The sequence below is a fragment of the Urocitellus parryii genome, chromosome Y, assembly GCF_045843805.1.
Source record: "Urocitellus parryii isolate mUroPar1 chromosome Y, mUroPar1.hap1, whole genome shotgun sequence".
Classification (NCBI taxonomy): domain Eukaryota; kingdom Metazoa; phylum Chordata; class Mammalia; order Rodentia; family Sciuridae; genus Urocitellus; species Urocitellus parryii.
The window spans coordinates 1,198,127-1,226,108 of NC_135548.1; the positions used below are offsets into that span (position 1 = coordinate 1,198,127).

The 27,982-nt window shown below is 42.2% G+C and overlaps 1 protein-coding gene across 1 annotated transcript; it reads right to left on the minus strand.

Annotated features, from left to right (window-relative positions):
* Nucleotides 1–2,651: 2,651 nt before the first annotated feature.
* On the minus strand, nucleotides 2,652–27,782 carry LOC144251057 (uncharacterized). The gene is made up of 5 exons (XM_077794187.1): nucleotides 27,642–27,782; nucleotides 24,902–24,971; nucleotides 5,622–5,748; nucleotides 5,380–5,440; nucleotides 2,652–4,822 (listed from the first exon to the last, which is right to left on the minus strand). The coding sequence occupies exons 1-5, from the start codon at nucleotides 27,692–27,694 to the stop codon at nucleotides 2,737–2,739; spliced, it is 2,397 nt and encodes a 798-aa protein (XP_077650313.1). The 5' UTR covers nucleotides 27,695–27,782; the 3' UTR covers nucleotides 2,652–2,736.
* Nucleotides 27,783–27,982: the final 200 nt, after the last annotated feature.

Consider the following 27,982-nt stretch of genomic DNA (forward strand, 5'->3'; position numbering starts at 1 on the left):
CAATATCCATATGAATGTAAATCTTAACATAATCATATCATCTCAATGGCTAGCTGGCGTCACCTTTCAACCCAAAATGCCATGCATCATATTACTTGGCTGTGGCTCTTAGCAGATGGGTGAGTGGATGAATGGATGGGCAGTTGGATGGTTGGCTGGATGGGTGGCTGGCTGGCTGGCTGGCTGAATGGGAGGACTGACAGATTCTCATGCTAAGGCTGGGTTCTTTAGCCTTGGTCCTACTGGTGCACAGGCCCAGATCACTCTCTGTGATGGGCCCATCCTGTTCATTGTAGGATGTTGAACAATATTTCTGGTCTTCACCTGTTGCTCACCAATAGCACCACATCCCAAAGTGGGACATCCCCAGTGTCTCTGTACTTTGCCAGTTGTCCTCAGGGGACTAGAACTGTCCTTATGGGGGGCCATTAGGTGGTCAGCTTTGGGTGCATGAAGAACAAGGTCTGAGCTTCTATAGCTTAGCTCCCACCAGATGCAGCCTCCTCCAAGGTAGAAGGGAAGAGACTAGCACCTGTCATCTGCCAGTCCGTGGGGGAATTCCTTGAGCTCTAGGGGCTGGGTCACTGCCTTTGGGATTCATATCTATAGTGAGATTCTCAATCAATTTTTGCACATCTGACTGCAAAAGCTCTTAGGTGAAGTGTTTCATTTTCTTGTTGAATTTTGCACCTGAGAAAGCTGGTAGGAAACTCAGGGTGCACCCTTCAGGAATGCTGGTGGGATATTCAGAGCACACAAGCCCCCTGGGTTGCATACGCCCCCCCCAAAAAAAAAAATAAGAAAAAGCCAAAAACTTTGCCTTTGTGTGTGACATCGGTCATCTCTTCCTTCAAACGAAGCCCTGTGATGTAACCACAGAGTTATTGTGACAAGAGGTCCCCATAACCCACTCTAAGTGGAGAATGTCACCAAGCAGGTGTGCATTTCATACCCACAACCCACCCAAGGTCCTGGCTGAGCCCAGGCTGCCTCCAGCGGGCTCAGAACCCACCTCATTCCTGTCTGGACAAAAGCTTCTCACGTAACCTGTGTTTATAATCACTGTTCAACGTCTGTCATTCATCACCCCCCGAAAGTGAAATCAGCAAGGTGTCTGTGTGCCAGCCCCCCAGGCCAAAGTCAAAATTCAAAATCTGGGTGCCCTTTTTTGCTTTGGCAACAGCTGAGGTGGGGGAGGGCTGTAGGAGGAACCGCCCAGGGTGAGCCTCATCTGTCCTTTGCAAACTCAGAGAGTTGGGCACACTAAGACAGGTGCCATGCCTCCCCGGGAAGTTCCATGCTGGCCTCTTCTGGAGCCCAGTGTGTTCCCGTCCCTTTCCCAAGTGACATTCATCTGATTTGCTCAGGACCCCCAATATCGACCGGCTGGCAGGGGAGGGCGTGAGACTCACCCAGCACCTGGCAGCCGCCATGCTCTGCACCCCAATAAGAGAAGCCTTTCTCACTGGGAGATATGCCCTGTAATCAGATGGGTGACTTGGGGACGGTGGTCAGAAGCTCCGGCCTGCAGCCTGGACCCCATCACCAATCTAGCTGGGTAGCCATCCCCTAGAGACTGGTAAAGGGAAGGCTAATGTGCCCTCCTGTCACCTTCCTGCAGTGTGTGCTCAGAACAGGGTATCGTATGCCCTCACCCCTCAGGACCCTCAGACCTCATGGGTGTTAAAACCCACGCACAAAGCCGGGCATGGTAGCACACGCCTCTCATTCCAGCAGTCGGGAGGCTGAGGCAGGTGGATCTCGAGTTCAAATCGAGCCTCAGCCAAAAGGAGGCCCTAAGCAACTCAGTGAGACCCCGAAATGCAAAATAGGGCTGCAGATGGGGCTCAGAGGTTAGGTACCCTTGGTTTAATCAAATGTGAGTCACAGATATCCATGACTCACCTATCATGATATGTCATAATTATTCTGATTTAAAATTTTGGAAAAAGAGAGGAAAGAGAGATAATGAATGACACATAAATCGGGTGTGTTTTCTTGTGTGTCAAAAAAGCCATCACAGCATTTGATTTTTACCCGTGTTCCAGTCTGCTAACATTATAACACCTATCTTTAATGTTATATTAATAAAACAGAGTCTGCACCTCACATGGAAGCAGCCTTAACCATCATGAATTTGTTTCAATAATGGGAGGGTCTTTTTTCTTATGTAAAAATACATCAAATTGAGATCAATGGTCCACTTTCATTTTTATCCATTGAAGCAGCTGAAAGCACCTTTCCAGAAGCCCATGTCACAGGGTTTTCACTTGCTTTGCTTTTCTCAAATTCCCTCCAAACCATGCAGTCTCCATCCCAGCAGCACTTACAATATCAAGAAATATGCTCTCCAAGAAAAAGAAATCTTTCTTTCCCAAGTCCCTTTTCTCATTTGGTCAACTCACTTTTGGCTGAATGAAATTTGTGTTTACCTCAGACTACAAATAAAAACAAATTATAAATCACAGCCAGTCACAGATGACACAAACACAGTTCTCCCTGGGGGCATGTTCCAGGGAGCAGAATACATCCAGGGTGCCCTGCAGAGTCTTCCCTAGGGTGGGCCCAGGACAGGTCAATGGAGGTCATTGACCTGTCCTTAAATCACACTATCACAGTGAAACAGTAATAACAGAAAAGTTTACCAATTGTTTTCATGCATGATTTCTCTGCAGTATCTGTTCTTTCACGTGTGTGAAGCAGACAGGATGTGGCAAGAGGTTTTCCACATTGTTGTTATTCATAGCGCTTTTCTCTGGTATGTATTCTTCCATGTCTGTGAAGGTAACTGGATGTAGCAAAGGCTTTGCCACACTGCTTACATGCATAGGGCTTCTCTCCAGTATGAGTTTTTTCATGTGAGTAAAGGTTAGAGGACTGAGTGAAGGCTTTCCCACACTGCTTACATTCATAGGGCTTCTCTCCAGTATGAGTTCGTTCATGTATCTGAAGGCCAGAGGCAGTAGTGAAGACTTTTCCACATTGTTGACATTCAGAGCATTTCTCTCTATTATGTGTTCTTCCATGAATCTGAAGGTGACTAGATGTAGAAAAGGCTTTTCCACACTGCTCACATTTATACGGCTTCTCCCCAGTATGAGTTTTTTCATGTGACTGAAGGTAACTGAATGTAGCAAAGGCTTTGCCACACTGCTTACATTCATAGGGCTTCTCTCCAATATGTGTTCTTCCATGTCTGTGAAGGTATCTGGACGTAGCAAAGGCTTTGCCACACTGCTTACATGCATAGGGCTTCTCTCCAGTATGAGTTCGTTCATGTATCTGAAGGCCAGAGGCAGTAGTAAGGGCTTTTCCACATTGTTGACATTCATAGGTCTTTTCTCTGGTATGTATTCTTCCATGTATATGAAGCTGATGAGATCTAGCAAAGGCTTTGCCACACTGCTTACATTTATAGGGCTTCTCTCCAGTATGAGTTCGTTCATGTATCTGAAGGCGAGAGGCAGTAGTGAAGACTTTTCCACATTGTTGACATTCAGAGCATTTCTCTCTAGTATGTCTTCTTCCATGAATCCGAAGGTAACTAGATGTAGAAAAGGCTTTGCCACACTGCTTACATTTATAGGGCTTCTCTCCAGTGTGCATTCTTCCATGAATCTGAAGGGAACTAGATCTAGAAAAGGCTTTGCCACACTGCTTACATTCATAGGGCTTCTCTCCAGTATGTGTTCTTCCATGTCTGTGAAGGTAACTGGATGTAGCAAAGGCTTTGCCACACTGCTTACATGCATAGGGCTTCTCTCCAGTATGAGTTTTTTCATGTAGGTAAAGGTGAGAGGACCGAGTGAAGGCTTTCCCACACCGCTTACATTCATATGGCTTCTCTCCAGTATGCATTCTTCCATGAATCTGAAGATAACTGGATCTAGCAAAGGCTTTGCCACACTGCTTACAATCATAGGGCTTCACTCCAGTATGAATTTTCTCATGTAGGTGAAGGGTAGAGGACTGAGTGAAGGCTTTGCCACACTGCTTACATTCATAGGGCTTCTCTCCAGTATGAGTTCGTTCATGTATCTGAAGGCCAGAAGCAATAGCAAAGGCTTTTCCACATTGTTGACATTCATAGGGCTTTTCTCTGGTATGTATTCTTCCATGAATCTGAAGAGAACTGGACGTAGAAAAGGCTTTGCCACACTGCTTACATTCATAGGGCTTTTCTCCAGTATGAGTTATTTCATGTGAGTAAAGGTTACTGAATGTAGCAAAGGCTTTGCCACACTGCTTACATTCATAGAGGTTCTCTCCAGTATGTGTTCTCTGATGTATTCTAAGTGAACTGGGGTAAGCAAAGTCTTTCCCACATACCTTACATTTGAAAGGAGCATTCCCCATGTGTGTGATCCTGTGCCTTTGAAGACTTGTGTGTGAAATAAAGGTTTGACCACCTTGTTTACATTGATAGAGTTTCTCTCCAGAATGAATTCTTTCATGTATTCTGAATAAAGAGGAGAAATGAAAGGCTTTCCCACATACCTCACATTGAAAATGTTTACCTCCTCTGTGTGTTCTCATGTGTCTTTGAACATCTGGGAGAGAAGACGAGGCTTCACCACATTGTTGATATTCATAGGGTTGCCACCCAGTATGAGTATCTTCATGCCTTTGAATGTCACTGGAACAAATGGAGACTTTCCCACATACTGTATGTTCATAGGGTCCCTCTCCAGTTTGTATTAACATTTGTGTGTGAACACTTTTGAGCAAAACCAGGGATTGCCTGTGCTGTTTAAATTCACATGGCTTGTCTTCACATTCCTCATGCTTGTGGCATTTGTGTCCAGAGTGAGATGTGATGTGCCTATGAAGGAATGAAGGGCATATGAACTCCTTGGCATACATATAACAACCACATGGACTTACTCTATTAAAATTTTTCTATGTCCAGTTAAGAACTGTAATCTCATTGAAAGTTTCCCACACTATCTTCTTGGCCTTTTAAGTTTACTATATGGCTTCTTTGAAGAATGACAGCACATTATCAATGCTGGATTCATTCATGATTCATGATTTTATCAAAGGCTTACAATACTACCAACATCAGGTAAAGGCTAGGTTTTCTGATTTGTTCAAATTTCTTGAAAATCAAGAGATTGAAAGGAAACAGTCCTTTGCAATGCAGCCTCCCTACTGAGATTATCCAAATAGTGATATTCACATTCAATTACATGTACTTTATGCATGCCTAGTACTTTGAAAAAACTGAATATCTGTCACACCTAAGTATATATTTCAGGTGAAAAAATTCTTTAAGAATAAATACACTTCAAATTGTGTATACTTCTTGGGTTGGTCTGTTTTAAAAATTATATGACCTTCTCAGATTCTCTCAAGAACTTCTTTTGTGAGTACAATTACCTTAGAATGCTCTCAGAATTTTTGATCTCATATTCAATTTTCTTTTCATCGCATTTGATTCCTAAAATGAGAAACCAGAACAATCTTTATAAATTTTTGGAGACAGAATGCTTTGCCAAATCGTAGGTACCTTTTATGCTCCAATAATTCAACAACTGATTCCTTCTTCATGTTCTATATAAATGACCAAAATAAACACGAGTTCTCTAGTAGATTTTGAGAAAAAAAAACAACATTATTACCTATAAAAGCCAGGTTTCTGAGGACTTCCAGCATCACATCTCTGTAAAGGTTCTTCTGGGAAGGATCCAGCAAAGCCCACTCCTCCTGGGTGAAGTTCACAGCCACATCCTCAAAGGTCACTGAGATCTAAAATATCCCACAAATATATACTGGAGGTCAGGAGAGATTGACAGCAGAAGAAATGTATAGTCAACATGCTTGATGTCCACATGAATCTCTGAGTCCCTGATTAATTGTATGAAGTGGTCCATCAAATGCTTCCTGCACTCAAATCCTCACAGACATTCCAACACTAGAATTGGGCCTCTCAAAAGACAAGCAACTTAATGTTTTACTCCCTTCCTTTGTTGAGTTCACAGAAAGTAAGACAGGCTCCTGGGTCACACCTAACTTCTTTCTTCATTGCACTCCTATTACAATCCTAACAACTTTCTGTGCAGTGCAGAGGTAATATTAGCAACTCTGATAGGACTTACCCTTAAAAAAGAAAGCTGACTGAGAAGAAAATTGCTGGAATAACAAAACTCAGCCTTTAAGAGAGAGTCTGCTAACCACAGTGGCTCACTGTGCCTACAAAGTTAATATAAACAACATGGCATTGACAGATCTCTTAATTCCTTCTCAAAGTCTATTGTTCCATCTTTAAAGAAATGTCTAGAACACCCCACCCTCAACTTCCAAAAATGGATCACTAAGAAGCTTCCCCTACAGACTACATTTAGACAACTTTTCACTCAGGTTGTCACAATTTGTGAACTGGGGATTGAGTTCATCTTTTGTGATTACCCCAACAGAACAACTAACTATATGTTTACACATGCTATTCTCCAGAAAAAAAAAAATAGTCAAATAGTAAACAAGCACCATGATTAATAAACACAAAAATTTGATGATTTCTCATGATTACTGTCAATGCAGAATGTATTAAGATGAAAAGTTGGAACATGACTTAGATATAAGTCAATGACCCAAAAATGTCACCTTATCCAAACGAGAACCTTTCAAAGTTTTATAAGTCTCAACACAATTTTATTAATGAACAACAGAAACTAATTTCTAAATCTCATAGCAACAATGAATGTACATCATCTATAAAACTCTAGTGAAAAGCAGTCACTTCACTACTATAAGTTCATGTGGCCCATAGCCATGTTCTGCTCAAGACACTTTGATCAAGATGGGGCCACATGTGCACTGGATGTCTGTTGTGAAAGAGTTTCCTCCTGCCTGTAATGATGGTGGTGCAAACCTAAGACAGCAGCATTTCCAGGGTGGTAAAGAAGCAAGGTTGCAACCCAGAATCCTCACCTATCTAACACAATTTGGGTGGGAAACAGGTCACTGAATGTACAACCATAATAATACTAGATGTCTGCACTGTGATGGAGCAGCCAAAAATATCACCTACGAGAAGGTGCCCCTGCCACTGACACCCAACCATACTCAAGCACTTAAAACATGTCACATCCTGAGCAGCACAGTATCAGCAGAGGTGAGCAAGAGACCAAGAAAAAGCCTTCAGTGGGCCAGCCTTCACAGGAGGGAAAGATGAGTGACAGCAGATGTCTTGGATACGGATCACATGATGTTCCAGGCAAACTGGAATCCAGGTGGCCAAATGCACTACATCCTTAATTCTGTAGACAAAATCCATTTAGTATATGTTCAAATGTGAAACACTAAAATACTTTTAATGAGCTCACAATAAATTTTATGTTACTTATTTATTTGTGGTAGAAACATTTAGAAAAAATGAGTAGGGATTGAACATAGGGCACTTAATGACTGAGCCACATCCCAACCACATATGCCATTTTGACACAGTACTCAAAAACTTGCTCAGGGCCTTGTGAGGGGCTAAGGCCAGCATTGAAATTTATGTTTCTCCTGCCTCAGCCTCCCCAGCTAAGAAGAATACAGTCATGCACCATTGTACGTGTGGAAAATTAGTTTTGCAAAAGAACAAGTTATATATTTCTATACTGATGAGAATAAGGAAAAAATTCAACAGTCAGGGGCTGGGGATGTGGCTCAAGCGGTAGCGCACTCGCCTGGCATGCGTGCGGCCCGGATTCGATCCTCAGCACCACATACAAACAAAGATGTTGTGTCCGCCGAGAACTAAAAAATAAATATTAAAAATTCTCTCTCTCCCCCCTCCCTCCCTCCCTACCTCTCTCTCTCTCTCTCCCTCCCTCCTCTCTCACTCTCTCTAAAAAAAAAAAAATTCAACACTCATAGCAAAATGACACAACAGGGAGCCTAGAACCATCTCTGTACTGCCATGAAATAGAACAGAAGTGGAAACACAAGCCAAACCAACAGAAAAACAATGTCATCGTGCCCCAAAGTCCTGAAAGGTTCACAATAGCTCCATGAAGCAGTCATAAGAAAGAGTGCAGAGCACCAAGCATGGTGTGACCTTCACTAACCTGTTAGTCTGACCTTCTCTGGTGCAGGACACTTGCCTGGTTGCTCACTGTGATAGCCTGGTCATTGGCTCCAGACTACACACAGCACATCTTATCCAAGTTTAGGCAATTCCTACTAAAATCACCATGGAAGTATTTTAATGTCTAACACAAACTCCCACTCTTCTACGTCAGAAATGATTATGTGAAAAATCAGCAGGAATTCCTTAGAAGTATTCAAGCATCTGGCAAGAGCAGCAAATTATTGTCTACCCACTCAACCATCACCTAAACTTTGACCAAGAAAGCTTCAGAGTTTCTTTTAGAAATCAGGTTTCAAATACACCCACCTTCAGGAGGCTGAGGCAGGAGGCTCGCATGTTCAATGCCAGCCTTAGCACCTTAGTTAGGCCCTTAGAAAGTTACCAAAAGCCTGAATCAAAGTTAATAAATATAAAAGTTTAGGGGGAAGATGTTGGGGACTTGGCTCAGTGGTTAAGCACCTGAGGGTTCACTGCACAGTATGCTCCCCCAAATAAAACCACGGAGATTTCTGAGGAAAGAAGGAAGCTCACACAGTCCAGGAGGAAACCATTCAGAGAGACCTATGACACTCATGCTCAGCAGTGGTTGCTCCCAGGCTGGGTTCTGCAGAGCAAAGGCACAGCAGAGCTTTAAATAGCACCACTGTGTGTTAAAGCAGAGGCCCCAGCACAACTACCCACAAAAACCAGACAAGTGAGTTTTTGCTGTTTCTATTCTTCTTCTCTAGATTCTGGTGTACAGAGAAATGAAGCCAGGGGACACTGAGATCTGGTGGCAACAGTTTATTGGTGGCACCAAAGACCAGAAAAATAATTTCCAAAGCCTGAGCCCTGAACACAGTGCACAGCAGGGCTTTTACTTTTATACTTAAACAACTTTTGACTACATCCAGGCAAGGGAGTTGGGGAAAGCTTATTTTTATATATTTCTTATATGAAAATAAGCTTGCCAATGGCCTAAAGACTCAGCTCAGACACATTAGCTGCTGGGTGTAAGTCTGCAAATCCAGAGCCTGTCACCTCTAAAACTGTTAAAATTTCCATTCTGTCCAATGACCCTAGCATTCAGGGAAATCTTTCAAAGGAGCTGAACACAAAATAATTTGTTAAACATAGCTCATACACATAGTCTCTAGCCAAAGGCATGAAGCCTTCAAAAAACAGGAGCCACATTATAGGAGAAAAGAAAGAAACACATTTTTTAGTTGTTAAAGGAACTTTATTTATTTGTATATGGTGTTGAGAATCGAACCCAGTGCCTCTTGCATGCTAGGCAAATGCTCTACAACTGAGCCACCACCCCAGCCCCAAGAAACACATTTTCATTTCACTTAAAAAAAATCATACAGGGCTGGGGATGTGGCTCAAGCGGTAGCGCGCTCGCCTGGCATGCGTGCGGCCCGGGTTCGATCCTCAGCACCACATACCAACAAAGATGTTGTGTCTGCCGAGAACTAAAAAATAAATATTAAAAAAATTCTCTCTCTCTCTCCTCTCTCACTCTCTCTCTAAAAAAAAAAAAAAATCATACAAAGAATACTGACAAACAGAAAAACATAACTCATGAATGGAAAATAAAACGTATGGAATTGACCATCCTTGAGTAAGATAAGACTCCAGAATCCCTAGGATAAATTTTCTTTCTATTTATTTACTTGTTTGTTTGCTTATATTTTGTACCAAGGATTGAACCAAGGGTTGCTTAACAAATTAGCCACATTGACTGCACTTTTTCATTTTTAATTATTTCTATTTTGATAGAGGAATTCTCTAAGTAGTTCAGCAGGTACGTTGTTGAGGCTACATTTGAACTTGGGATCCTCCTGCCTAAAAGTCCTGAGGTGCTGAGATCAAAGAGATGTGCCACTGTGGTGGCCCTAGGCTAAACTTTCATTAACTCTCTTAAATTGTTAGTATGCATGCACCTAAAACAAAGTCAAAATACATCAGGCAGAGACATACAAAATTTCCCAGGACAATGAAGAATACATGGCTAAATTTGGGGACATCACCACAACTCGGTTGGTCTGTGACCATATAACAGAGCAACAGACAGGAGGACTTCCCTGGTCATTAGTTAACAGTGAAACACACAGCCTTCTCAGAACCACAGTAAAACTCCCCAGAACAGGCCACATTCTGAGCCATAAACCTCACCTCAACAAGTGTACAATGTCAGTGAAATCCCAAGTATGCTCAAAGAACATGGGAGTTAAAGCCGAAATCAGATCAGAAGCAGCTGGAAAACCTCTAAGCAATGGGAGATGCAACACAGGGCTCTAAACAGACCCAGGAAGAAGAGGTAATTCAAGGGAAAACTTGACCATGGTGAGAAAAATAAAATGTACAAGTCCAACATGGGAATACCACACAAATGGTGCATTGGGGGTCTATAGAGCATCCAAATCACATTCCAGAAAAGAAGAGAAAAAAAAAAAAAAACAATCACTGAAATTGGCATTTAAGGAAAGCAGAGAAAGAACAAAGTAAGTGCCAATTAAGCACAGGCGGTTAACAGAGGGTGTTGGTGAAACCCCAATCAAGAAATCAGCAGTCTGCAAAACCAAGTTCTTCATGAATATCAGCATCACTGACAAACTAATATTGGTTTAAGAAAACAGAGGACAGGAGTGAGGTTATGGCTCAGTGTACAGAGCTTGCCTAGCACCAGTGAGATATTGGGTTCAATTCTTACTACCACATCAAAGTAAATAAATAGAACAGAGGTATGAACGATACCTTAAACATTAAACAAATAAGAAAACCAAGGACACAGAAACTACCCATTAAAATTAAGATAGCCACCATTACCATCCATGGGCTCTTCAACAATATCATGAACATGCATTTGACACAAATCAGATAACTTAGAGGAACTGGCCCACTACTTTGAGAGAGACCATCTCCTACAACTTACACAGAAGGCCAAATACACAAAACACATGAGCCTGTGCCTACTGAAGAAACTGACTCAATAACTCATTACCATCAAAAAAGTGAAATGTAGGGCTCTTAGACATTCTACAGGCTGCCACTAGACACTCCAGAACTGCTACCAATTTTGAACATTTCTTTTGAGAATGCAGAAGCAGAGGAAACACCTTCTAATTTCATTGGAGGCATAAGTTACAATATTATCAAAATTAAATTGATAAAATGAGGAAGCTATGAATTACTCTCATGATCGTAAATGTAAAATGCCTCCACAAACATTACTTAACTGAATCCAAAAATAATTAAAAAGAATTGCATATCAAGTCCAAGACTTTGAAAAGAGTAGAGAGTGTAAACTAGAGAGAAAGGGTGTATGATAGTATGTGTGATGGCTAATTTGAATTGTCACCTTGATGGGATTAAGAGACACACTTATCGTGTGTCCATGAGGTTGGGTCTAAGAGTTATTGGCATGTAGCATAGCAAACTGGAACACCTCCCTAAGTCTGAGTAACGTCATCCAAATAGGATGGTGGCTTGCGTGGAATAAAAGTCGCAACAACATGGTAGCAGCTGCAGATGCAAGCTAGATTCTACATAGATGGGTTTTCCACTGCTGCTGTGATTCCCTGAGTATATTAGACTTTTCCTTTTTCACTCTTTCAAAGCCGATTTTCCCAATGATTCTCCAGGGAGTTTCCAGAAGCACTGGATCTCACACTAGGGTAGCACCATTGATCCCTCTTGTTCAGAGGCTTCAGCATCTTGGGCTGCACAGCTACTACTTCTCCAGCTCCCCAGCCAGCAGACTGCCACAGAGGACTCTCCAGCTTCTGGTCATCTCAGACAATCTAATAAATCCTCTTTTTGTAATTATTCTTCCTGTTGATTCTGTTCCAATGGAGAACCCTGACTAATGTAATATATCAGACTACAATCACTCTGAAAAATAAATGTAATAACAATGTGAATGAACTATCACACCATGGAAGATTCACAAACGTATACATCAGAAACAATGTTACATACTCAATACCTTTTCCATAATAATGCAAGAGTAAAGGAAAAAGGAAGAGTTATATATACAAATTTCAAAACTATGAAGAAAAGCAATGAAACTGATTTTCAATACTGTTTACATTTTGAGAGAAATGGGGTGACTTGTCTCATTATAACTCCTGGTTTGGTGGAGTCCCCTTAAAATTTTTGTAACTAGGAAAGTCAGGGCAGGAAGATGACAAGACTGAAGCCAGCCTCAGCAATGGAGCAAAACCATCAGAAACACAGTCAGACTTGGTCTTAATCAAAAATTACAATCAGGGAAAGAGGCTGTCACTCAGTGACAGAGCACATTCCTAGCATGTTTGAGGCACTTGGTTTGAAACTAAGATCCACAAAAAAAATCAATACAATTAAGGTATTCTGTTCATTTACACTATAACAAAGTTAAAAATAATTAAAAATAATAAAAATAAAAAATGCTGGAGATGTGCTCAGTCATCAAATGCCTCTGGGTTAAATCCCTAGGGATACACAAACCCACTATCAAAAAACGCTTTCACAAACTTGAAAGTATTTTTTGAATGACAACAGCATGAGCAAGTCCCTGGCTTAAATCCCACCACTTAATACATAAGCAAATAAATCAATAAAAGTCCACTTTCTTGGGCTGGGAAATAGCTCAATAGTAGAGCCAAGCATGCATAAGACCCTGGGTTCAATCTGAATCAGGGCACAAACACACACACACACACTCACAAACACACACACACAATATATATATATATATATATATATATATATATATATATATATATATAAAAAACTCTACTAAATTTCATGTCATGAATGACAAAAAAAATGATTACAATAGGAAACGTACAAAATGAGAGGCATAAAATACAATAAAATTAATAGAAAGACAATAGAATTTTTTACCAAGGAGATTAAGGAGACTAAACTTCCCCATGATCTACATTGTCTGAAAAACCCTGAGCATTTTAGAAAATTCTGTGAAATCCAGGGCCAGGTGTGCTGTGCTTCTTGGTGAGCTTAAAAAGAAAAAACCCTACTTCTAATAATGGAAAAAGGAGACCATGTTTAAGATGATTGAAAATCTTGTAGTGATCACAGTGAGTGTAGACAGAGAGAATTCATTTACCTCCCAAATTTCATAAGCTAACAGTCCAGCTCCCAACGGGGTGGCCCAAGGATAAGGGACATTTTTTTTTCTTTTTGATACCTTGGATTGAACCCAGAGGCAGTTGACCACTGAACCACATCCCCAGTATTTGAAGTCTCACCAAGTTGCAAAGGGTCTCGCTAAATTGTTAAAGCTGTCCTCAAACGTTCAATCCTTCTGTCTCAGCCTCTGGAGAAGCAAGGAATACTGCTGTGCACCAGTGCACCTTGCCATAAATTAGGATGTTTACTAAATGGAAATGTAAGTAGGCTCTTTTTTCCACTTCTTTTTTCACTCTTTCATCAAATTTCATCATATTTAGTGCTGAATAAATACACTTGGGCCTCAGATGAGTGAGCAGATCATTTCACAGTGATAACCACAGATGGCGGGTGCTGAGGGAGCAAACATATCAGGCTCAAGAGGCAGGGAAGGTCCCCCTGCCAGCTGGGACATCCTCACACCTGGGCATGCTCACTGAAATACTCCATGATCACTCTCCGGGGAGACCTAGGCCATGACTCCAGGCTATGAGGCTTTTCAGATTTGCAGAGCACTGCACGGGGGTGGCTGGTCCTTATGCTCTGGGAGAGTTTTTGCTCTTCCACACTGTGAGAGAATGCAAGGGTTAGGAATCACTGGTGACATGGCCCCTCATCACCAGCATCCACAGGCTGATTGTCCAACTGTCTCCAAGGAATGGGAACAAGGCTTGGGGAAAACAAGATCCCAAGAAGTTAGCTGTCTAGATGAGACTTGTTCCAGGACATTCCTTTGCCCCAAAACCTCAGTTTAACTCCCAAGAGGCTGTACCTCACAACTTAGGCTGTCCTTTAAGAGGAGCTGACCCAGGGCCTAAAGTTCCTTGAACCATGCAGGGCACAGGACAGCTGTGGGCACATGGTGGCAACCCAGGAAAGGATAGTGGCTGAGAACATAGAACTCTCTGAGTTATCAAAAGAAAACCAGCCTTGGGCTGGGGATGTGGCTCAAGTGGTACCGCACTCGCCTGGCGTGCATGCGGCCCGGGTTCGATCCTCAGCACCACATACCAACAAAGATGTTGTGTCCACCAATAACTAAAAAATAAATATTAAAAATATTAAAAAAAAAAGAAAACCAGCCTGAGAAATCTGATATGCTGTCTATACCTAAGAAAGATAAAGATAGAAGCACAGGATTTTCCCAGGTGTGAACTGAAGTTCTCTATGAACTTGCTCTATATCAATGAACCTTCAGACCACGTGACTTTGGGAAACTACACCACCATGAAAATAGTAAAACGGGGTCCTGGATGGATGGCAAATATTCTCATCTGATATCTTAAGCCCTTTCATAGCCAATTACCTTAATCTCTATATTAGTCCCAAATTCTCAAAACAAATGCACTTCTCAGAATATATTACCAACCTTACCATATCACCACCATCTTCCAAAGCTAACAATGTACTTAACAGACCTACAGAAGAAACTCCCCCTCCTTTTTTTCTGTAGCCACTCATCTGATGATCCTACCAATGCAATTGGTTAATGTATTCATACATAACTTTCTTTTACAAATGACCTTGTCAGCCAAGCACAGTGGGGCACAACTGTAACCCCAGCAGCTTGACTAGGTCAGGAGAACAGCTAAATTCAAAGCCAGCCTCAGCAACTTAGTGAGGCCCTAAGAAACTTAGTGACATCATGTCTGAAAATAAAATATAAAAAGAGCTGCAGATCTGGCTCAGTGCTTAAGTACCCCTGGGGTCAATCCCTGGTATTTAAAAAAAATGTAATCTCTTCCTGGTTAAAACACATACATCATTCAGGATAAGTTGAATCCACATTCCTGAGTATGGTCATTAGTATTTGGGTCAAAATAAACTATTTTCCTCAGGTATGATGGCCAGTGCCTTTAATTCCACCACCTAGAGAAGCTGAGGCAGGAGGATCACAAGTTCCAGGCGAGGCTGGACAACATGGCCAGATCCACTTTGAAAACAAAATTTAAAAGGGCTGGAGATGAAGAGCCTGAGAATAAATCAGACATTTTATCCTATTTGCATATGTGACTACATGACCAGTGTGAATGGACATTAGGTACAACCAGGAAAAGGAGAAGTTACACTCTATTTACATATAATGTGTCAAAATGCATTTTACTGTCATGTATAAGTAATGGAAACAAAGTAAAATAAATAAATAACTGGAGATTGATTTCATCCTGTGTGATTATACAGAGAACAATTAGAACTTTGCAGGTGCTTTACTCCAGAACAAATTAAGTCAACTAGCTTACTATTAAGTGACAAAAAGAAACATAAGTTCTCTATTTGATTAACTTATTTATTAATGAACACAACAATTTGATAATTTCCTGTGGTTACTGTCAAAGCAAAATGTGGTAAGTGCAAAGACGGCACGTGTCTTAGAAATAACTCAATGACCCAAAAATGTCACCTTGTCCAAATAAGAATCTTACAAAGTTTTATATCTCTCAAAAAATCTTCTTAATAAACAGCAGGCTCTACATTTCTAAGTCTCATAGTAAAAATAAATGTCCAATGATTGTCAAACTGTTCTTAACAGCAGCCAGTTCACTACCATAATGTACAGTCAGGAGACACATGCCAATGCTCCGCTCAAGGACATTTTGATCAATGTTGGGCCACATATGCAATGGTTGTCTGTGGTGAAAGAGATTCATGGTGCCTGTAGCAAAGGTGGTGCAAACAAACATAAAGCAAAAGCTCTTCCAGAGTGTGGTAAAGTAACAAGTTTGTAGCCCAGAATCCTAAACTATCCTACACAATCAGGATGTAAAAAACGCCACCATTCACATCTGTAAGCATGTTATTTTTTTTTTAACTTTTTTTTTTTAGAGAGGAGAGAGAGAGAGAGAGAGAGAAAGAGAGAGAGAGAGAGAGAGATAGAGAGAGAGAGAGAGAGAGAGAGAGAGAATTTTTTAATATTTATTTTTTAGTTCTCGGCATATACAACATCTTTGTTGGTATGTGGTGCTGAGGCTCGAACCCGGGCCGCACGCATGCCAGGTGGGTGGGCTACCGCTTGAGCCACATCCCCAGCCCTGTAAGCATGTTATGATGTCTGCACAGTGATGGAACTGGCAAAAAGAAAATGTCCCTGCAAGTGACACAGAACCATACTCAAGGACTGAAAACATACAGAACTGCCCAAAACAAGGAAGAATCCACAATTACACTCAGAGACATCAGCCCAACTCTGTCAGGACAATGATGCAGGCAGGAGGGCTTCATGGGCCTTGAAGCAAATGGGAAGCACACTGAGGCCTCAGGGTCACAGCAACACTCCACAGGACATAACCCACACCCCTACAAGTGCAGCACCAGTGAAATCCCATGTGTGCTCAAAGAACATGAGAGCTAGAGCAGAAATCAGATCAGAAGCAGCTGAAAAGCCTCCAGGGAAGGGGACGTTAAACACAAGACTCTAAACAGACACAGGACAAAGAGGGGACTCAAGAGAAAAGGTGACGATTTTGAAGGAAAAAATGTAAAAGTCCATCACAGGAAATTCTTAGAGAACACCAGAGGTGGTCCTGTATTGCTTTCTAAGTCATCCAATGCACATTTCAGAAAAGAAGAGCTAAAAGCAATCATTGAAACTGTCACTTCAGAAAAACAGAGAAAGAAGGGCAAGGTAAACCTAAATTAACCACAGGAAGGTAACAGAAGGTGTTGATGAAACCACAACCTGGAAATCCGCAGACTACAATATCAAGTTCTTCATGAACATCAGCATCACTGATACACTGGCATAAGGCTAAGAATACAGAAGACAAGGACTGGGGTTATGGCTCAGTGGAAGAGTGCTTGTCTACTGCTTGGGAGAAAGTGGGTTCAAACCTCACTGACAGGGGCCTGGGGATGTGGCTCAAGCGGTAGCGCGCTCGCCTGGCATGCGTGCGGCCCGGGTTCGATCCTCAGCACCACATACCAATAAAGATGTTGTGTCCGCCGAGAATTAAAAAATAAATAAATATAAAAATTAAAAAAAAAAACACCTCACTGACACATAAAAAGAAAAAAGTATAAAATATACAATAACATTAAAGAAAAAAGCAAAGAGGACTGAAAACCTAGTAACACATTTAAAAGTATCATCATCAACAATGCATTGGGACTTCAAGATTATCATAAACATGCTTGGTACAAATTCGACAACTTGCAAAAACTGGACCATTTATTTGAGAGAGACAATTTCCTATAACTTACACACAAGGGGAAATACACAAAACAGATGAGCCCATGGCTACTGACAAAAACAGACTCAATAACTAATTACTACCCAAAAGCAAGACAAGGCTCTGACATCTCAAACAGGCTTCCATGAGACACTGAAGAACTGCCACCAATTTTCTCCTTTTTGTCCAGAACATAGAAGCTGAGTTAACACCTCCTAATTCTTTCTGAGGCATAAGTTACCATATTATCCAAATTAAATAGATAAAGAAAAGTATTTTTTTTAGAGAGAGAGAGAATATACAATCATAAATGTAAAAAACTGTACACTCCAGGTGTCTATGCAAATGATGGGGAAATTATGGACACAGGAACCCTCACTGCAGTGACTACAGCAGCCATATCCAGAAGTGCCCAAAGCTAGATGCAAGGAAGATACACCTTGCAATACTGAATGGACAAGCTGCAGTTTACCCACACCAAAGAACATCACCCAGAAAATGAGCTCTGCAGCCTGGAATGATACAGCACCCTTAAAGGCAGACTGGTAAGAGAGAGAAGCCAGTTTGAAATGGCAAAGTGCAGTAAGATTCCAAGTCAAAAACATTCTGGAAAAGACAACATTATAGATGCACTAGCAGAACTGATAGGTATCAGGGACTCAGGGAGCAGAGAGGGAGGGAGCAATGAGGAGGAGTGATGAACAGAGCAGTGAAACTCTTCTGTATGACATTATCTTGTAAACTACGTAACACACACAATCACATCACACAGAGGAGGAACACTAAGGTAAAGAATGAACTTTGGCTTATCATAACATGTTGCTTCATCCATTCTCCTTATCAAATGTTCAACAATGGTTTAGTAACCAACAAACACCCTACACCAATGCAATACGTTGAAAACAGTGGAGACTATCAGCTGGAGAGAAGGGGTATTCGATTCTATGAGTAATGCCACATTTAATTGTCACCTTGATTGGATTAAAAGATGCCAATGATTAATAACCTTATGGGTGTGTCTATAAATGATTGGCATGTGGAACAGTGAACCAAACTGGAGATCCTCCTTAAGCTAGGCAGCACCATCTAATAGGACGGTGACTTGGGTGAACAAAAGTTGGAAGAAGAAGGAAGCAGCAGCAGAGCAAGCTCCTTTCTTCTCCAATTTGTTCTTGATGGCTGCTGCAGTGGCCTGAGGATATCAGACTCTGCCTCCTTCAGTCTCCCAAAGTGGACTCTGCCAGTGATTCTCCAGGGAGTTTCCAGAACCTGTGGTCTGGACCAGAGCAGCACCATTGATCCCTCTTGTTCTGCGGCTTCAGCCTCTTGGACTCTGCAGCCAGCACTCCTAAAACTCTCCAGCTGCAGATGGCCACTGTGGACATCCAGCTTTGGGTCAAGTAGGCCAATCTAAAAGTCCCCTTTCATAATCATACTTCCTCTTGATGCTGTTCCTCTAGAGAACACTGACTAATATACTATGTAAGTCAAAAATTGCTCTGAAAAAAAATAAAGTTTATATCATAAAGAAGTGAATAAACTACCAAGCCATGAAGTTTTACAAACATATACATGAGAAACAATTTTATATGCTAAATACCATTTTCATAAAAATGCAAAAATAAAGCAAAGAGGAAGAGTCAGAGTAACAAATTTCAAAACTATGGACAAAAGCAAGGAAACTGATTTTCAATACTATTACCATCTTGAAAGAAATTGGATGATAAGTCTTCAAAAGTCATTGTGTGGTCACATACACAAAGTGTTAAGTTTTGCTGTGCTTAGCAAAACAAAGGGGTACTGTGAGAAACTATGAACTCTTTGAACTGTGTCCTTGTTGCCATCTTAAGAAGATAAAAGAATGTTCTGCCAAGTTTAAAATATATATATTTTTGTGTTTGCCAGGAAATAACTAACTACAAGTAGTATAATAAGAAGTATAGAGCACTGTGACCAGTAACAAAGTTATTCTGAGAATATTTATCCATGCTAGAAAAGATTAAGCTGCCAAGAGGATGTGTTTCTTTTTTGCTATATAAAAGATGAAGGGAAAAAAATAAAGAGGTGCTCATTCCTACTGTGTGTGTGTGTGTGTGTGTGTGTGTGTGTGTGTGTGTGTGTGTGTGTTTCAGCATCTCTGCTGTTACCACCTGATCAGGAACTACAGATTGTCAGCAGGGTCTGACAAGTCACTCCAACTGCTGGTGTGGTGGTGTGCACCTGTAACTTCAGCCAATAGGGAGGTCAAGGCAGGGAAATGGAAAGTTGGAGGCCAGTCTAAGCAACTTAGCAAGACACTCAGAAATTTAGTGAGACTGGTCTTCATTAAAAATTAAAAGAGGGTACTGGGATTGGAGCTGAGTGGCAGAGCACTTGCTAGCATGGGTGAGGAAAGGGGTATGATCCTCAGCACCACAGAAAAATTAAAAAAAAAAAAAGGTATTCTGTCCATCTATATCTATACAAAATATAAAAAAATAATAAATACAAGGCTGAGGATGTGCTCAGTGGAAGTGACTGTAGGTTTATTACCCAGTAAAACACCTGCCCACCACCAGAACGCTGCTCACAAATTGAAATTCATTTCTGGAGGATAACTAAGCATGAGCAAGTCCATGGCATCAATCCCCAGCACTCAATAAGTAAGCAAATAAATAAAAAACAGGGCTGGGGATGTGGCTCAAGTGGTAGCGCGCTCGCCTGGCATGCGTGCGGCCCGGGTTCGATCCTCAGCACCACATACCAACAAAGATGTTGTGTCCGCCGAGAACTAAAAAATAAATATTAAAAATAAATAAATAAAATAAAATTTTTGAAATAAATAAATAAATAAATAAATAAAAAACAGTCTACAATACTAATTCTCTTGGGCTGGAGAGTAGCTCGGTAGTAGAAAACTTGCCAAGCATGTGTGTGGCCCTCAGATCAATCTCCAGCAGGCCACACACACACACACACACACATACACACACACACACACACACACCTAAAATACATGTAATGAGAGATAAAAATGATTATAATACAAAAGGTACACAATTAGAGGCATAAAATACAACAAAATCAATGGAAAGACAACACACTTTCTCACAAGGGAGATTGAATGTTTCCATAACCTACACTCTCTAAAAAATCACTGAGTGGTAGGAGACCTTCAATGATACACAAAAGTATAAGAGGTTATGATGGGCAAGGGGGAGGGGGAAAAAAGGGAGAGAATTGAACAACAGCAGAGGAGACAGAGAGGGAAGGTGGGAGGGGAGGGGGGATAGTAGGGGTTAGGAAATGTAGCAGATTAAAAAAGTCACTAATATGCCATTAGGTAAAAATGTGAGTATGTAACAGATGTGATTCTGCTATCTGTATTTGGGGTAGAAATGGGAGTTCAAAACCCAATGCAGTCAAATGTATGAAAGATGATTTATCAAGAGCTCTGTAATGTTTGGAACAATCAATAAAAAAAAAAAAAAAAAAAAAAACCACTGAGCATTTCAATAAATTCTGTGAAATGTAGGGCATGGTTTACTGTATTTTGGAGGTAAACATAAGTAAAACTACATCTAAAAATAAAAATAGTATTGTTGGGGGTTGGGGATGTGGCTCAAGTGGTAGTCCGCTTGCCTGGCATGTGTGCGGCCTGGGTTCAATCCTCAGAACCACGTACAAACAAAGATGTTGTGTCCACTGAAAACTGAAATATTAAAAAATATTCTCTCTCTCTTTAAAAAAAAAACAATAGTAGGGTTGGGATTTTGGATCAGCAGTAGAGTGCTTACCTAGCACATGAGAGGCCCTAGGTTTGATCTGTTAAGGTTGGGTGAGCGTCAGAGGAAGAGACCACTAAGAGACTGTCTCATGCAACAGCAGAGGGTTTATTGGGGGTCCAGCATGCTGGGGCTCAGAGCTCACTTGAGAGGAGCTGAGAGCCCCGAGAACAACTTAAGCAGAGGTTATATACATTGTTTGAACTGGGGAGTTCATGTGGAGGTCAGGGAATGCGGGAGGGGTTGTTTGTACAGAGCAACCAGATGGTCAGGAGACATTTCTCAACATACATTTAATGGTTTTTCCGGGAATTGTTTTGACACCCACATAAATTTCAGGTTTCAGGAAAACAGAACTTCAACCAACAAAACAAAACCTTTACATTCTTAACCTTTCAGATCCTCAGCACCACATAAAAATAAATAAATAGGCATTTTGTCAGACTACAGCAACAACAAAAAATAGTTTTCAAAAAATTGAAAATAATAGACTGTATCTAAGACCAGCCAAAATGTTGTACAGGACAGAGAGAATAGAGAGGGCATTTATGCTGATCCCAAATTTCATAAGATAAAAGGCCAGCTCCCAAAGGGGTGGCGCTAGGAGGAGGCACTTAGGAGGGAACAGGAATCAGGTGACATACTGGGAGTGCTCTTGAGGGGATCAGCACCCTTATTTAGACAGAGACGTATGGCTCCTTTCCAGAAAACGAGTGTCATTTACTATTTCACTAATATTCAGCGATTAAATGATCATAATTGGGTATTTCAGGTATTGCCAAAATTGTCCTTAAATTTTACAATGACGAGGGAGTGATGGTGCACACCTGTAACCCAGCGGTTCACGAGTCTGAGGCACTAGGCGATGTAGCAAGACTCTGTACCAAAACAAAGAATCTAAAAGGGGCTGGTGGATAAGCAACTCTGGGTTCCATTCTTGATACCAAAAAACCACACAGTTAACATGAACCTGCCAAGTCCAGATAACAACAGTGAAAAAATGTCATCCTTTGTCAAATTCATCACCTTGTGAAGAACAGTTACTAGTTTTCATGAAATCACATTCATAAATTTATCCACCACTATTTTTATAGTATTGGACTCAAATTCTGCAGCAATAATGCAAAACAGAGTTTCTCTGTAACTTACGTGGCATTTTGGAATCTAGGGTTGGATTTCTTTTTTTTTTTTTGTTTCATTCATTTTTTTTTTCTTTTTTTTTTTTTTTATTGGTCGTTCATAACATTACATAGTTCTTAATACATCATATTACACGGTTTGATTCAAGTGGATTATGAACTCCCGCTTTTACCCCGTATACAAATTGCTGTATCACATCAGTTACCCTTCCATTGATTGACATATTGCCTTTCTAGTGTCTGATGTATTCTGCTGTCTGTCCTATTGTCTACTATCCCCCCTCCCCTCCCCTCCCCTCCCCTCCCCTCCCCTTTTCTCTCTCTACCCCTTCTACTGTAAATCATGTCTTCCATTTGTATTCTCTTGACTTACCCCTCCTTACCTCTTATATGACATTTTGTATAACCCTGAGGATCGCCTTCCATTTCCATGCAATTTCCCTTCTCACTCCCTTTCCCTCCCACCTCTCATCCCTGTTTACTGTAAATATTCTTCTCAAGCTCTTCGTCCCTACCCTGTCCTTGTTTACACCCCTTATATCAAAGGAGTCATTTGGTATTTGTTTTTTAAAGATTGACTAGCTTCACTTAGCATAATCTGCTCTAATGCCATCCATTTCCCTCCAAATTCTATAATTTTGTCATTTTTTAATGCAGAGTAATACTCCATAGTGTATAAATGCCACATTTTTTTTATCCATTCATCTATTGAGGGGCATCTAGGCTGGTTCCACAGTCTTGCTATCGTGAATTGAGCTGCTATGAACATCGATGTAGCAGTGTCCCTGTAGCATGCTCTTGTTAGGGCTTTAGGGAATAGACTATTTTTATAGTATTGGACTCAAATTCTGCAGCAATAATGCAAAACAGAGTTTCTCTGTATCTTACGTGGCATTTTGGAATCTAGGGTTGGATTTCAATTTGAAATCACTGAAAAGAGAAGACTGAATCTTACAAACTTTCTATACATACTCAGGGGTAGCAAAAGGTAAACTAGGTAATTAGGTGTTTTCTTTTTCTTTTCTTTCTTTCTTTTTTGATAGCCCCAAGATGAAAACCAGGGACATTTTACTACAGATCCACATCCCCAGTCATTTTTATACTTTATTTTGAGACACAGTCTCACCAGATTGCATAAGGCCTGGATAAGTTCCTAAGGCTGTCCTCAAATTTGCAACACTCCTGTCTGAACCTCTGGAGAAGAAACGATCAAAGGTGTGCACCACTGTACCTGGCTGTATGTTGGGATTTTTAACAATGGAAACGCAACCAAACTTTTAAAAATCCACTTCTTTCTTGCCTCTTTAATATTAGTCCATCCCATGTGGCTCTGAATAAATAAACCTGGGCCTCAGATAAGTGAGCACATCATTTCAAAGTGATACACAGAAAGCTTTGGTGCTGAGGGAGCACACATGTGTCAGGCTCAAGGGGCAGGGAAGGTTCCTGATAGCTGGGACTTGCTCCCTCCTGGTCTTGCTCCCTGAAAGCCTCTAGGATCACCCTCCAAGAGACCTGGACCATGACTCCACTCTAAGAGGCTTTTCAGGTTTGCACAGCTCTGCACTGGGGTGGGTGGTCCTTATGCTCTGGGAGAGGTTTCGCTCCTTCACACTGTGAGACTGAAAGGGCAGGAATCACTGGTGACCTGGCCCCTCAGCACCAGCATCCACAGGCTAACTGTCCACCTGTCTCAAAGGAATGGGGAAAGAGCTTGGGGAAAACAAGTTCCCAAGGAAGTTGCTGTCTAGATGAGGCCTGTTCCAGGAGATTCCTCAGCCCAGAGCCCCCAGCAGCTTCCCTGAGAGGCTGCACCCCACACCTCAGGCTGTCCTCTAGGAGGAGCTGATCTAGGGCCTGAAGTTCTGTTCACCCTGCAGGGACCAGGGCAGCTGTGGGCACCTTGTGGCAGCTCCAGGAGAGGACAGTGGCTGAGGACATGGGACCCTGTGAGGCGTCCAAAGGGAACCTCTGCCCAAGAAATCTGACATGGTGTCTACACCTAAGGAAGATAAAAGGAGAAGCTGTGAACTCAAGTTCTTTATACAGTTGCATCTACATCAAAGAACCTTCAGAGTACTTGACTTTGGCCAACCAGACCACCATGATGGTGCAAAGGCAGGGTTCTGTATGGAGAACAAAAATTATCTTGGGCTATCTTAAGTCCTTTCATAGCCAATTATCTTAATTTCTGTATCAGAACACAATTCTCAAAACTTCTCAGAATATACCACTAACCTTACCAGATGCCTAGTCTCCAAATTCTACCAAAGCTCGGAATGCAATAACAGACATACAGAAAAAATTTTCTTTATTTTTTTTCTGTACCCCATTAATCTGATGTTCCTACCAATGCAATTCGTTAATGTAGTGATACACAAGTTTCTTTTATAAAAGTTCATGTAGGCCAGACACAGTGGCACACAACTGTAATCCCAGCAGCTTGAGAGGCTAAGGTAGGAGGATTGCTAAATTCAAAGGCAGCCTCAGCAACTTAGTGAGACCATAAGGAACTTGGTGAGATCACATCTGAAAATACAATGTAAAAAGGGCTGGGGATATGGGCTGGGGATGTGGCTCAAGCGGTAGCCCACCCACCTGGCATGAGTGCGGCCCAGGTTCGATCCTCAGCACCACATACAAACAAAGATGTTTTGTCTGCGGAGAACTAAAAAAAAAAAAAAAAAAGCGCTGGGGATGTGGGTCAATGTTTAAGTGTTCCTGCGTTCAATCTCTGGTATCCTACAAAAGGAAAGAAAGAGAGAGGAGAGAGAGGAGAGAGAGGGAGGGAGAGAGAGAGAGAGAGAGAGAGAGAGAGAGAGAGAGAGAGAAAGAAAGAAAGAAAAGAAAAGCAAAGAGAAGAGAAGAGAAAAGAAAAGAAGGAAAGAAAAGAGGGACACATACATCATTCAGGGTAACTTGAATCCATGTTCCTTAGTATGGTCATTAATATTTGGGTTAAAATGAAGTATGTTTTTGTGGGGAGCCATTCTCACACGTGATCGGGTGCCTCCCGTTAAGGGTCTGAGGCACTTTTGGCAAAAGTCGAAGTTTTCCCGACCCTTTCCTGATGAGAGAGCCCATCCGTGTGGGGGTGTGCCTGACCACTGGCCCCAGGGACCCAATCACTGACCCTGACCTTGGAGTGCAGCCCCCCTCAACCTTCATTGGATGGAATTTTCCCCTGAATCTCTTGTTCCCTAATAAAAGGCTACTCCCCGGCGTGCTCTCTCTCTCTCTCTCCTGCTAGCCCTGAGTAATCCTTGCTGCCCTGCTGGGCGGCTAGAGGAGCGAACCAGAGAGGGGAGCCATCTCGGACCTAGCAATAGAAATAAGGTAACTGAGTCTTGTGTTTTTATTTTGATCTCGTCTAACTAACTTTATGCCTAGAACCTCATTAATGAAACCACTGTGCAGGCCGCGTGGTAGATGTTTTGTAGCTGGGGTTGTCCATGCCTTTAATCCCAACAGCTTGGGAAGCTGAGGCAGGAGGATCACAACTTTCAGGCCAGGCTGGGCAACGTAGCCAGATCCTTTCTGAAAATCATATTGAAAAGAGCTGGGGATGAAGGACAGTAAATGAATCAGACATTATTGTAGTGGCATCCCCTTCCTTCACAGAAAATTTTAACTGGGTTTCTCCAGAAATCTTCACCATGGCTAATTTTAGGACTGTCAACAAGAGAGTGTCCACAAAAAAAGTTCAGTGTAGACAAACTTCCTATTTTCATGTTGCCTTATTTTACCGGGTGGCTAGTATGGGAGAAATTAGCACTCCAAGTGCTGGACTCGAACTCCCCTTACTAGTTTTTTACACACTTGTATCCAGTATAGTAGTTTGTAGAAATGTGCAAACAAGGCCTCTGGCCTTGAACTGGGATTCACAGAGAAGTCACCAACTGGGCACCATGGAAACAGCTGGTGAGGGAGGAAAGAAAGGGGAGAAGAAGCTCTCCCCTTCTCAGGTGCAGTCCTTGAAGGGTTAACGTGGCTAGAACAGTGAAAGAAAAAGCTGCTTTTATGTGTGTGATGTGACAACTTGACTATGGTGACTCCATTTTGTGAACTCAGCCATGACACTCAAAAAGGTCATGACTGGGGCAGTTTGCATTCTTTTGTTCATGAAAATCCCCCAAGAACACAGAATGATCTATGTGCCAACCAGAGACTAACTGACCACAACTTTCCGGCTTGCTGGCATTGCCTGAACCTCCAAATGTCCCTTTTGTGGTTTTTTTGCTTAAATATGGAGCCAAGTTAAGGCAGGGGCCCCACTCTGACAACCTCATTCTTTCGAGAGCAGAGTGTCTGCCACTGGCCACCAATAAAGGCTTAACTGGAATGAGACTCTGTGGTCTGAGAGTTATTTGCGGGTCTCAGTATTACAATGTGAACTTCTGAGTCCCTCCCCTTACATGCTGGGTATAAGATTCTGAAACCACCTGAACTCGGGGTTCAGGGGATGAATTGATTGATTACAGCAAAAGCAGTGCCCTCTGAGACTGGCTGCAGCCAGATAAAACTGTTTCCGGCTATCTTCAGTGCCTTGCCTCCTTTGTCCCTACATCATTATTTCCCTGTGTGCTTACGGGACTACACGACTGGGGTGACTCTACATCATGGACTATCAGAAAAGGGAGCAGTTATACTGTATTGGTGCAGCCCAGGATTCCATATCCCTGGGATCTATAAACAACTTCTTAATTCCCTTTAAAGCAGTTATTTTGACCAAACACAAGGAAATGTTAAGTGATTATTCTTTCCCCTCAAGTATAACATTCACAAAGAGAAAACAAATGCTTTCAAAAGTGTTGTTCTTGCCAAGGACAGTGGCACAGGCCTGTCATTCCAGATACGTGGGAGGCTGAAGCAGGAGGATCACAAGTTATGGCTGAGGGAGGGAGGGAGCAAAGGAGGGAAGGAGAGAGGGAGGAAAAAAGGGAGGGAGGGAGGGAGGAAAGGAAGGAGGGAAGGAGGGAGGAAGATTTTTTCCAATATTTCACTAGATGAAAAGTGACAATTAGCGGACGGTGTTAATTTGAACCGAGTGGGAAGAACCAACGTCTGGCCGAGCTGTGAGGTGGAGGGAAGGTGGGTTTAGAAGGCAGGAGGCGCCTGCAATTTGGGGGACCTACAGCAGCCTCCGGAGGAGCTCCCCTGGGAGGAGGAAGGTGCATTTGTGGCCCTGCTTCCTCCACGTTGGGAAGAGTGGGTCGGGCCACCAGTAGGGAGCAAAGGGGACACCAGGGACCTGAGCCGCCCTTCCAAACCCAGGGAACCAGGGGACAGGGCCCAGGGCCACCTGCCAGCGTGGAATCCGCCGCCCTCCGCAGCTCACCCCCGCGCCGGGCCCCAACGCCGCACCTTCAGCCCTGGTCGCAAATTCACCATTTTTGGCTTCCGTGGTGACCCGGCGTCCTCTGGAGGAACTTCCAGGCCCCCGAGATCCCCGGGGACACCGGCAGCGGGAGAGTCAACTGGGTCACTGGAACAGAAACTCCGCCAGAGAAGCAGTAGCCCGGTGGGTGAGGAAGAAGGCCTGCAATGTTGCGGAAGCCCGCCCTTCCCCTTCCTCTGCGCACTGATTGGACAGTTGCTCCAGCTTCCCGGATGGATGGCCTCCAGGCCCGCCTCTGCATCGTGACTGACAGCTAACATCATCCAATCACTGCCTGAAAT

Bases quoted from the DNA above. Each gene is read 5' to 3' on its own strand.
- LOC144251057 (XM_077794187.1), bottom strand. From the start codon at position 27,694: ATGGTGAATTTGCGACCAGGGCTGAAGGTGCGGCGTTGGGGCCCGGCG. The intron at 24,972-27,641 runs GTGAGCTGCGGA...TTTTTTTTTTAG, and splicing joins CGTTGGGGCCCGGCGCGGGG to TTCTCCGCAGACAAAACATC. The intron at 5,749-24,901 runs GTGGGTGGGCTA...GGGATATTTTAG, and splicing joins CTGGGCCGCACTCATGCCAG to ATCTCAGTGACCTTTGAGGA.